General features: G+C 43.0%; 1 protein-coding gene across 1 annotated transcript in view; it reads right to left on the bottom strand.

Annotated features, from left to right (window-relative positions):
• Positions 1-985: 985 nt before the first annotated feature.
• LOC149362531 (neprilysin-1-like) overlaps positions 986-12,636 on the bottom strand; it is a 41,855-nt gene continuing 30,204 nt past the window's right edge. The window contains exons 10-18 of the mRNA XM_089569745.1: positions 12,046-12,149; positions 10,350-10,408; positions 9,935-9,986; positions 8,977-9,044; positions 5,934-6,064; positions 5,765-5,830; positions 4,466-4,573; positions 4,111-4,187; positions 986-1,085 (exon numbers count right to left, since the gene is read on the bottom strand). Of these exons, the coding sequence (XP_089425871.1) occupies positions 986-1,085; positions 4,111-4,187; positions 4,466-4,573; positions 5,765-5,830; positions 5,934-6,064; positions 8,977-9,044; positions 9,935-9,986; positions 10,350-10,408; positions 12,046-12,149 (765 nt within the window). The remainder of the gene's footprint in view (positions 1,086-4,110; positions 4,188-4,465; positions 4,574-5,764; positions 5,831-5,933; positions 6,065-8,976; positions 9,045-9,934; positions 9,987-10,349; positions 10,409-12,045; positions 12,150-12,636) is intronic.

Below are 12,636 nucleotides of genomic sequence, written 5' to 3' on the forward strand. Positions count from 1 at the left end.
TTACTGTGTAATTTCCTTTCCTCACACCGCCGCGGTGGCTCAGTGGTTATGGTGCTCGGCTGCTGACCCAAAAGACGCGGGTTCGATCCCGGCCGCGGCGGCTAGAATTTCTATGGAGGAGAAATTCTAGAGGCCCGTGTACTGTGCGATGTCAGTGCACGTTAAAGAACCCCAGGTGGTCGAAATTTCCGGAGCCCTTCACTACGGCGTCTCTCATAGCCTTAGTCGCTTTGGGACGTTAAACCCCATAAACCAAACCAAACCATCCTTTCCTCACATACAATTTTCATTTTCTTCACTACGGCCCCTATTTGTCTTTCTTCTTTCACTCCCACTTCTTCCCTTCCTGTGCGGTGCGGTTCGGGTGTCCACCGCAACGGTTGCTAGGCAACGGCTCATACGGCCGCATCAACGACACAACAGCGCGATTCAGGCGTCCGCTGACCCAAGGAGGCAGTTTGCGCACTTGCTTTCTTTAATATGATCGGAGTGTAAACGGCGACACTGCGAAACGGGCGCTAAAGAGCTGCGCTCTCAAATACTACAAAAAAAAAGCGACCGCAGTCACCAAAGACAATACAAACCTCACATGCGGGAAGCCCGCCATGCGACAAGCGGTTCGGGAAAGCGGCGGTGGGTTGACCAGAAGGCTTTCGCCAAGCACACTTTAGAATTTCGAAAGTGCCTTCGGTAATTTAAAATGACCTCCAAACTAGCTTCAGCAGAGTGCTGAATTATTCCATTTCGATGCCAACCAAAACACTCACGATGCGTGTAGCTTAGCAACCATCCTTATATCCTGGCGCGCACTTGAAGGGCGCATCCTTCTTGTCGTAGAAAATTTTAATTAATTAAATGTGCCGGAAGCTCAAATCTTTATTCGCGCCTCCGGCTCCAGCCCAGCGCGCAAGTTCCGTCAGTCAGGAAAAGGAAGGAGCGTTACGGACAGCCTGTCGACTGCTGGTGCGGCCGAGTCACCGTGACGTCACCAGAACGTGCAGCGAAGTGTTCTATTCATGGGGCTGTCTTCTCGGCACTTAAATGCCTCGGCAAATGATGCCATGTTGCTGAAGGGAAGGTTCACCCTGCAACAGGTTCGCCATCAACACTGATATTAATGCGAGCAGAAAAAGGACAAAGCCACAGTGCAGCAGTGGCGACCGTTAAGCGCCGAAATGAAAAACAGCTTCTTTGAGAGGGCCAACTTGGCATTAATGCTAAAAGGCCTTAATTTATAGCGACAGTCAACAAAAATGAGTGAAAGCAAAATTGGGACGTTATTTATGTTGATGTTCTAAAATCCTGAGACACGATATTAGCGGTATACAATCACTCATCAAGCAGCGAATACAGGAGAAAACCAGGGTAGCTTTGATAGCCGTACCGTTGATAGGGTACCGTTGATCTTGAAATATATGCGACTTGTCGATGAGTGTTATGTGCAGTGTGGCCAGGCAGTGCTTTATTCTGTATTATAGTTATTTTTTTTGCTGATTCTATCTGGAGTGGCACAGAGAGGCATTTTTTCGCATGGAAAATATATACAGGCTGTTTCAATTAAGATTTTACTCAATTTTTAAAAATCCGCTTTTTGAGTTAGAAGAGGCTCTTATGGGCATAATATTGTGAGACTACAGCTAAGTCTTGCTAACTAGCAGGCTGGTTAACTCGTATTGAATAGTAAAATTTTTAGTTATTACAGTTAGGATCCTCAATTATCGTGAGGAGTGTAGCCCACCTTAATTAATATTCATATCAGTTTTTAGAACTTCGAAATTGCCCTTACGCTCGGCGATGTGCGCAACAAATTTTGGCTACATCGTGCCAAATTCATTGCGCTTTCGAAAAGCTTGCAGGCGAAGCAAACTCTGCAGTGCACGCAACTCATCGAAATAGCCAAAATTTGTGGGGGCGCAGCGTCGAGGGTAACCGCGTATTCAAAATTCAAAATACTGATATAAAGAGTACTTACGGTGCGCTACGCCCATCTTAATAATTAAAAGTAGCCTAACGGTAATATTTAGAAAGTTCAATGTTCAATATTAATTAATCATCCCGCTAGTTAGCGCCTATTAGCTGTGTCCTGACGTAATACACCGTTTACAATGCTAGGCCGAAAAAAGCGGTCTTCTAACTCAAAAAGCCTATTTAAAAAAAATACGTAAAATCTTAGGTGAAACACCGTGTATTTGATCGCCTAACTATCTGATACATCACATCTTAGCAGTGCTTCAACATGCGTATTCTCTAGGGCAGTTTTTTCCCTGGTTCTATTTTTCCCGAAAATCGAACGACATATTTAAATTCTAATTCGGTTAGATTGGTTCGGTGCATGAGGTTTTAGAGAGAGAGAGAGAGAGAGAAAAGGACGGAAAGGCAGGGAGGTTAACCAGGCGATGCCCAGTTGGCTACCCTACACTTGGGGAGGGGAACAAAGGGGAAAAAAGGAAAAAGAGCGGCAAGGAAATGAGTTTTCTAAGTGTCCAGCGACCACCATGTCACAGGGACAGGTTTTAACGTCCCAAAGCGACACAGGCTATGAGGGACGCCATAGTGGAGGGCTCCGGAAATTTCTCCCACCTGGGGTTCTTTAACGTGCACTAACATCGCACAGTATACGGGCCTCTAGCATTTCTCCTCCATCTAAATTCCACCGCCGCGGCCGCGATCTAACACGCGTCTTTAGGGGAAATTCTGCAAGAAGTCGGGTTATGCCGAAAACGGTTCCTTAATTCAGATTTTATCGTTTCATATTTTGGAGCAGGAAAGAATTGTAATGGTAAGCTTTTATTTTTGTGCGGGGCATAAAATGTTGTATATTTTGTACAATGTTAATGCGATAGCATTACAAGCCCAAAGCCGCCTAAACGCGCCGTCGGTCGCATAATTCGCCCATTGGTTCGGCGACAGTGACGTCATCAGACGGGAGGATTTCCATTGGGTCAACGAAGGTGACGCCACCTGAACGGATGTGATGTCACTTCCGTTAATGGCATAACCAGTTGATAATGCTATCACTTCGTCAACAAATAATGGAATTAGCTGTTCCTGTGAATTTTATTTCGTAATCAAAAATAGGAGGCTCCACTGCAAGACATCATGTATTTCTGTATTTCTGCGCAAGCAAGGAATCATGTGTTTCTGCTTTTTATTTATTATACTCACTTCGCCGCGTACTTTATAAGCCGCAGCGCAACATTTCTGCGCCTTCTCAGAACCTGCCTACGTTTGCCTGTGCACTGCGACAACATACATTCAAGGTTACGGCGATAATTTCTAATCGCAGGAGAGGCTTGGAGCAGAACGTGGATAGCGTACGTAGCACTTGATATAATGATGCAAATAAAACATTTGGTTATTACACGTGTTTTTATGGCCTCTCGCTTACAAAACGCACTTTTGTTCCGCGGCCTCTAATTAGGTGAATTCACAAATCAAAAGGCTTAAATAAAATTTAAAATGATTAGCTGACATTATGTGCTCCTCTGGAATCACTTCTAGACGTCCGCCCTTTTCACACGGTGTCTTCAGCTGTGTCAGAAGAAAGTTAAGTTCCCCATAACGTTTATTTTCGACTAGAAAGCCGGTTTAGGATTATCGTTAGTATACTTGCTACGCTTGTAAGAATTGTTTAAGACGCGGCTTCATCCGAAAAGAAAGACACCTAGGTGTTTATTACAGGTCTACATTTGCATTTTCAATGCATAGCAGCTCTCAACCTCATTCATACCAAGCAATTCTGATCAAAAGCATTTTGAACGGGAAAGAGTTTATGAACGTAATTTTTTCATATATTGTAAGATTCAAGTGTGAAAATGAATTTATTCGCAGATATCCCGTTGGCAGGATTGCCATTATTCGCTATTGAGCGTTCCTTATTGGTTTTCTATGGCAGTCTTAACTGCTCTATGCGAGCGATGAAAACGCTATAAAAGAAAGATTTCTCTACATATGGAAAGAATCGACCATTGCTTTCAATATTTCCATACGAGTACCTCAGAGTTTTCCAGTATTCAAAATTTTTGTTCACGAAAGCTGGAGATGTATTATACTAAAAATATGTCTCGTGTCATTCTTAGAATTGAACGCAGTCAATCTTGTCCTTCTCACCTGTACTTTGCTGGACTTGTCGTGCCGTGAAGGATTTCCTTCCTAAGGAACTCTTCCTTCTGCTCTTCGCAGAAACCCTGCGAGCATGAGGGGGAAAAAGCTATGGACTCGCAAATGAATCAGAAAGCTGAATGGACGTAAGCAACTTAAAGAAATAAAAAGTTAGTAGTAGTGGTTAGTAAGTAGTAAAGCAAGTAAGTAAGAAGTAAGAAACTTCAGGCTTCAGCAACTCGCTCATCTTAGTTTAGAGTTAAAAAAAAGAAAGCACTCGAGCAATCCGCATGGCCCTGACAGTGGGATTTCTGGTGCTCTCATAGACGGTCTCACTATATAGGAAACATGCCTGTTGTCGTACCATGGCGTATGAAATGAAGAAAAGCTGGTCCACGGTAAACTTGTCGAGGCTCGCCAGGGAGAAGTGCTGCCCGTCTATGTCCATGTCGTGGACAGTCTGCTGGAAAGCCTGCGCCGCGAAAACAAAGACACGATTCCTTTCGACGTCGGCGCGCCGTCCACTTCGCCGCAACTCTTTTCCAGCACAGCTGACCCACAGTAACTACAGTAGTTCAAACAGGTGCACTTTTCAACCGAGGCCAGTGCCTTCAAACTATATTAACCGTATTACAAAGCTTGGAGCCAGTTTCTTAAGAAATAACTTTAGTCCCGTTTTTTTTTTACACACTAAGAAATTCCTCAAAAACAATTTTTGAACGGGAAGTTGTTTATAAACGTGATTTCTCTGTATATCGTAAGATTGCGCGATAAAAATCAACATATACGCAAATCCCTCCTCGGCACGCTGGCAGCTCTTTGCTTTCAACATCTTGCAACGCATCGGGAGTTTAGACAGTTGAAATTAATATCTTCTTAAGGGTACCTTACAATATTTAACAATTTCCACGCAAATAAAAGTGCTGCCCAAAAAGGCTAGACTTGCTCGACTTGTGCAGTTTTGCACTTCAGTACTTTTTATCAAGACTCCTGAAGGCGAGCCGTCTTTTTCTAAAGAGACGAATATCGATTGTAGGACATTTAGTTTGTAACTCCTTCTCTCTTATGCGGAAGCGGTTACTGCGGCATCTCTTGTTTTACGTCACAAAAGTATTACCTTGATCATCACTATGGAACTCCTGACTATTTTCAACCTGACAGGGCATGCTTCGGTCAACGCGACGTTAGAATTCACATCTCATTTTCTCTTATTTTCTGCATCTGACACCACGGAGAAATATTTAGCATAGCAGATAACATTAGGCACAACCACATGAAGGGATTTGCACATCTGTCTTTGCTTGTTTGATTCTCAGAGAAGTAATATAAAGACACGGAGATCGACCGAACCAGGGTAGAATGAATGCTAAATTCTAGCGGCTAGTCTTGGAACCTCGTACAATTTCTTCGCACTAAGGAATCTAGACAAACAGTTCCTCGATGTGAATTTCGCGATTTCGCGCTGAAGAGCGACAAACAAACTAAGACGACTCGACATCCGCAGGCTCATAACTGCGAACGACAGCAAAGCCAAAATGCGTAGTAAAATTTTGTTAATGAAAGGTTTACTGTTGTTGCATTTCTGCACTGTAAGCGCAAAGAAAATTACCAAAGAGCAGTCTCATTTGCGACGTATACAGTCACACTTTTTATTAAAACTTACCTCAAAAAGAACCTCTGGCGCCGCGTTGTCGGCGACATTCATGTCAGCAGTGCCAGACGCAGTGAGCTGAAAATTAAGAGCATTGCAACCACTTTTATACTAGCATCCATCATACATGTATATATTGAATATCTGAGCGCGATCTGTCATAGTGCATTGCATGTCTTACCCTTAGATGAAGCTTGCGGTCGACGATGCCCTTGTACTGCTCCATGAAGCAGGATAGGACCTGAGCGTACCGGTAGTGAGTCTCTTCCGTCCACCATTTGCGGTAAGTGCTCGAAATGGTGTACAGGAAGCCTGCGTTGTTTCCGTGCAACGTCAGGAAGGAATGGCGTGGCATACTCATTTCATCCGCTACTACTCAAAGTGGTGCAAACTACCGGCGTGCTTCGTTATAAAAATACTGACCAAGGCAAACACGTTGTACTTCAATAAGTTACGCGCCACCGGTTGTGCGAATCACAGTGCAAGTAAAAGGAACACTATGATTCGATAAAGTCGGGTTTTGCTATTCGAATGCATGATAGCTGCGTATATGCTGCGTCACCAATAAATCGCAAGAAACCGCAGTTGTGGCGATTGCAACCTTTCTACCGACCACTCATTATCTAAAGAACATAAGAATTCTACGGCTGTAAAACGCCTTTAACTAGATGGCAGCTTTTTATACCGAACCATTAAATCACCAAATGATCATGTTGTCCTTAACAATTCATTCGCTGATTTCTGCAAGTGGTCCGAGACGTGGCAAATGAATGTTTACTTTTCTAACGCTGCTTGTATGTCGTTTTTACGACGTCTGTGGCTTTGCTTCTTTATATATGCACATAATATGATCAACTTACACAGAGTGTAAGAATTCAGATATCTCAGTCTCCTCCTAGCGCACGACATCTCCTGGTGAATACACATTGATGTCATCTATAATAAGGCCCTTAAAAGACTAGGATAGTTACATCGCACCTTGCGTGCTGCTACTGCAGAAACAAAGCTTTTAACACAAAAACACTTATTCGCCCCTCAATACGCATGCGTTTTGAATCCGTATAAGCAGTGTGGTATCAGCAACGAAAAAGAAGGCTGTGTGTTTTGTTTGCAGGAGATTTGACTTGGATTCTTCGCTGTGTACTTTTCTTCCTCATCTAGGCCTCACAGCTTTTACCGCATGTCGTCGTCTTGAAAGCCCCAAATTCATGTACACTGTAGCCAACTGAAGTCGCTTTTGGCCGCTATTTATCTGACGTTTTCCAAACTTTCATCTGCAGAGAGCCACACGCCTTAAATATTTCACCCATTTATTCCCACACTAACTTCCTTAAGTACAGCTTTTTCCCTCATACCTTTCAAGTGTCGAATTCCTTAGCAGGCAATATCCGTTCATTATCATTACAAAAAATCTTACAAGCCTGTCCCTAGACTTGTATGTTTGCTTTCTTTGATTGTTTGTATTGTACCTCACTCTAGCATTAGCCTCGCCGAGGCTGCAGAATAAATAAATAAATAAAAATAAATTTCAATTCACTCGCCCATATGGCATCAAAAACAATTCCGTACATATTCCCATTATACCAAAAATTTGTCGCTGAAAGTGTGCACTAACGTGCGCTACATCATCTCCCAATTCAATCTTTTTTTTTCTTTCAACGTGGACCACGGTAACATTTCCATCTACGAAACCGCTATACTGCGCGGCATACTTTTAAAATGTTGATGGACCAATTTGTTATGATGTTTACAACGAAAGATTCTATTTTCTATAGGTCTTGAGCGGCAACATTTATGCATTAAACAACATGTCTTCGGGTGACAACCAACACACTTAGGGCAGCATGACCAATATGAAATGAACTTCTTTACTTCGTCATTCCGAGTGCCTCAGAAGAGAGTCGATGCAAACTATAGAGCTCTCATTTTTTTCTGTGTTTAGCAACAACTCAAATTTCTGCAACGTTCATTAAGTTAGCTGTACTATCATTTTTTGCGAGTTTTGTGAGACTTCTTTTTAAGACCGTGAGCAGCATACTCCTGTCGCAGATTGATGGGTGTAATTATAGCAAGCGCTGCGCTTTCCTCCCATTTCCAAAACCCAGATGAAGGTTGTGAACAGCAGCATGTTCTAAATTTGCACGTCTGTGTTCGAGTGCTATGATGAATGAAATTTCCATTAGGGTTTCAGTCCACGAAGCGTTAACGTGAAAAAAAACCGCACCTTTAAGCAGAAAAACAGTGTCGTTACTCGGGCGTCGCAGCTAATATTGTGATGAAAATCGTTGCTTGGAGACATAAGACACTATCGTAAAGTGTGGTTGGGAAATGTCCTTTATATCAAGTGTAAGTAGCAGGTAACCGCATCTTCTCGCCAAAACCACTCGAAAAGAACACCTGGCACTTTGTCTATACTAAGCTACACTGTTCCCTAATTCGTTCCTTATACCCATTTAATTATTCACACAAAATCGAAGTTGTGCCCCCTAGGCATTACTGCCATTATTGCAAGTGTGTGCGTGTATCATTTGGGGGAGGGGTTTCTTGTGTGTCCAGTGCAGCAAAGAAAATAAAACAAAAACTTGAAATTAAAAGCAATCGTACCTATGTTTTGCTTCGTATCAACACGATGTAGCTGTTAGAAATGCAATAATAGTTCTGGAGTATGTTTCTGCGTCTATGTTGAATGACATCACGTTTATGACAGCTGAAAGTACGAGTATACCGCGGCTGGTGGAAGAACACCACGGAAGGAATACTAACGCTTGCCTCAGGCTGAAATGACTCCGTGCTCCTGCGCTTCCATCATGGGCTTAACATCCATGATTTGTATACCGCTATAAACACCTTGTAAGAAGGCACCACAACGGCGCTGTTCCGGGGTGCCTCTGTTACGGCATTTAATGTGTGATAACATCGCTGGATGTACTACACGGATGTGGAATGGGATATCCGTTATCCTTCCTCCTGCTACATGCAGCCTTTTTGTCACCTCTACCAAAAAACGAGGAGGAGGCAACAACAACGAGATGGCAAATCGGCATTTCATGCCTGAAAAAAATAGGATTAGAGAAGGTTTGGTTTGGTTTATTGGGTTTCAACGTCCCAAAGCAACTCAAGCTATGAGGTACGCCGTAGTGAAGGGCTCCGGAAATTTCGACCACATTAGAGAAGACTTCATTACATGTAATGTTATCGTTATTATTTACATTTCATGCGCTTACCTCTTTTGTCGATAGCGGCTAGCATGGCGTGTGCAATTCTGGCTCCAGGTCTGGCCACGCTGAATATGCTGAAGGAAAACAAGCACGAAGCGCGTGCTTTATTCTACGTAATACACAAATTTAAGCCAGGGGTGAATACGATATAGCACACAGGGCAACTTGGAGGAACACAAGGCTTTGCTCTTCTGCGGAGAAACTGAGACAGAAGCTACAACTGATAGAATTAAATTTTTCCCGCATCCATATGCTGCCTAATTTCGACTGCCGAAAATACCCTGGAAGGTGCGCGTGCAAGAAATTCGACGCATGCCAGTGCTTCCCAACCAAGCCGCTTATTCAGCGTGACAGCATTGCACATGGAGATGAGAAGTTAAACAATATACTAACTTTTAATACCGCATGCCGGACATGCGTGAACTGTCCAGGTTTGTATTATAAAGCCGGTAAAAAAAAATGCATTATAAAGCCAGTAAAAAAAAAAACGAATCTCTGCAGTCTCTGGAAACTACGCCAGAATACGTCTCTCTCGAGATTTGAAAGGTTATTTCCAGAGATATTAAGAAATTGGCTCCAATGGCCTGCGAATTTGCGGCAGGCTCACGGCATATTTATGAAACGAAATCCGTACAAGTAGCGACACTGAGCCCCAAAAAGTTATTGCGCAAAAAACCCAGGATTGGGGGTACTCTGAAATGCTGGCAGAGAACGAGACAGTGAATGCTGTATATAACACTTAAAATATATACGTTTCACTTGAACGCTGTGAAGTTTTTAACCTCAGTAATTTGTGGTTATTATTTGTCCACTCGCAAAACGTGCCGTGTTGGCAAAAGTGCCACCACACTGCTTAGCGGCTGGCGAACCGTTTGTCTAATCGTCAGCTTCTAGTCAAGCAAAAAAAGCAAAGCGTCGGAGCAAAATCGGCTACCCTCCCTAGAAAGATGTGACGGATACTTACGCAGAGACTTCGGAGTGAAGAATAGGCTCACTGAACAGCCCCATGGGTATATCTGCGAATGCAGTCACAAAACGGCTCCTTTTATTTCTCTCGCAGAAATGTGTACGGTTTCTATCTTTGATTTTCAAGAAGCAGTTTTAAATGTAATGCGAATAAATATGAGAACAAGGGGGAATACAGTAAAGTGCGACGAAGCACTGCCTCTTGTTTTTCAGCTGTTCAGACACAATGCTCATCACTTTATTTCAGTGATAATATTGTTCTCGCTTTATAGCAGTGTCGATAGGCGTACGTCTAGTACACAGAAAAAAAACGGTAATTTACAAAGAGCGTTATTTATGTAGCTTTTTTAATGAGTGTATAAACAAGCTGACGTCGAGAAAACGGTGAGGATGTGTACAAATTGTTTACGTACACAAAGAGTTGGCCTCACAGTCGTACGTGCAATCCATGTCGAAGACGGAACCTTGCCATCTTGAAGTGTGCATGTGAACAAATAGAAAGAATTTCCGTCACTTCCTCTTTGCCACAGCAAGTTCACGCAGAAGAAAGAGTAACTATACTTGGTGCGAGGTTGCAGACACCAAACAGTGTTGACAAGCAGGTGTGCTAGCCTGCTGAGCAATCATGAAAAGCATTTTTTTTTTACATGAGCTGTGATCGCCGTAATGGGAGTGATCGTGCATTCCGGCATTCATTAAAATGGGAATAATGTACAATACACGAAGGGCGCATTACACTAATAATATAAGTGCTCGTTACCTACAATTTTTTTTTCTATTAAAGGATACGCATTGCCTCCTTACAATGCAAAACTTAATGGCAGGCATACTACCAGGTAGTCAACTTTGAAGAAATCCCCTGCAATTGTGCGTCCATTGATCCTGATCGCAAACACTACCAGCGCTGAGCGGAACGCAGAATTAATATAATGAGGGAATTACCGAAACTTTTCCTTGATGATCTCATAACAAGGTCAACTAGCATTCCTGTACATTTGTTTTTTCTCACCACATAAATCAGAGCCAGCAACATAGTACGGAATCGCAATGAGAGTATAAAAGTTGCTGCTTTAAGAGACGCCGACAGCGGAGGATGCAGTACGCTTTTATTTTGTGCGCCCCGATAAATAAGAAATTTTCTTGGCGCATTTTCTAGCGCATGGCTGATGGAAAAGCACTAAGGGGTGGGGTAGTTACAAAAGATACAAGGTCTTCTTCAGCAACCGCAGTTTCCGTAAAGTCGTTTTTGCATTTTCAAAATTCAACTTTTGAAGGTTACCGTTCAACTTTGATAGAAGTATTATTACTGCTGCAAAAATAAAAGACTCATAATTAGCGTTGCGGTTCATCTGAACCATATAACTGTGCGTTGTAAGGCTCCGCTACGAATACGGTGACAGACCACTACGCAAACTAGCCGGTCTCATGTAAACAAAAATATGTCTGGAACTGTGCACAGAAGTGCTAAAAGTGTGCAGCAATACGCCGATAATTTGTTGTCGGGTTGAAGACAGATAAGAATCATCCCGTATTTATACGCAACAAAAAAAAATAGTGTCCTGGGCACAGTTTCACCACAAATAAATCTACTGTAGACCGTGTTACGTCGCGCCGTTAGGGTTGGGGATGGGGAAAGGGGGAGCGTGTGCAAAGGAATAACACGACTAAATAACGTTCTCGTTAAAGAGAAAATGTTGAGTTGTGAACATCAAAATGAAGAAAAGAAAGCTAGCAATGCCGAGCTCTTCGGTCAAAGTGGCGCATTGGTGACAGACTTGATAGCCATTATTTTTTTTTCAAGTCAAGTGAAGTTTATTGACTATTATTGAGCGGAAAGAATGAACTCCAGGGCTGAGTCGGGTCCTAGTGCAGTTTTTTTCTTTTTTGTGATAATAGCACGTCGCATAGCACCTCGAAAATAGCACGTGTGAAAATAGCACCTCGCATATACTTTTCAATCTTTATACATCAACGTAAATTTAGCTCACATGCCTCAGCAAGCAGCATGAGCTTCTGCCTCTCAGGCAAAAATGACATCACATCGGTAAGCTGCATTGCATAGGCGAAAAAAAGTGAAAGCTAACGTTTCAACGGGAATTGGCAGCTTACTCCGGTTCTGCCTGTTCCTTGGAGAACTTGGACCAGTAGCGTTTCATGGTGGCCCGGCGGAGCAAGTAGTAGCTCTCCGCGATTTCCTTGCGGTTAACCATGGTCTGCGAAGTTAGCACGACGAGGAAAGAGAAGCGCAAATTCGAGATAAGATTATCTTGTTGAGGACAGTGCTGCCCAATTTGTGCGCATGCTGCTTCGGAAGTGTGCATGACTAATTTTCGCGACGGAATTCGGGCGACTTTACATACCGAACAGTCTTTTACGATTGCCTGCGCCTCTTTCTATCTAACGCTCGCAGATGTGGCCAAAACAAGACCCACACGTCATTGTAGTCATGCGAACCTGAACTTTAAGTACGTTCTAATGCGTAATCGTGTGCAAATCAGTTTCGTAAAAAGCAATGTAATTATTGGTGAATAAGCGAAACGCAAAAAGGCGCCCGTGTGTAGTGCGATGTCAGTGCACGTTAAAGATCCCCAGGTGGTCGAAAGTATTCGGGAAACCTCCACTACGGTATCTCTTCCTTTCTCCTTTCACTCCTACTTTTATCCAGACCCCTTAAGGCGCGGTTCAGGTGTCATCCGAGAT

This window comes from Amblyomma mixtum, chromosome 2 (genome assembly GCF_055824585.1).
Source record: "Amblyomma mixtum isolate Tamu chromosome 2, ASM5582458v1, whole genome shotgun sequence".
Lineage (NCBI taxonomy): Eukaryota > Metazoa > Arthropoda > Arachnida > Ixodida > Ixodidae > Amblyomma > Amblyomma mixtum.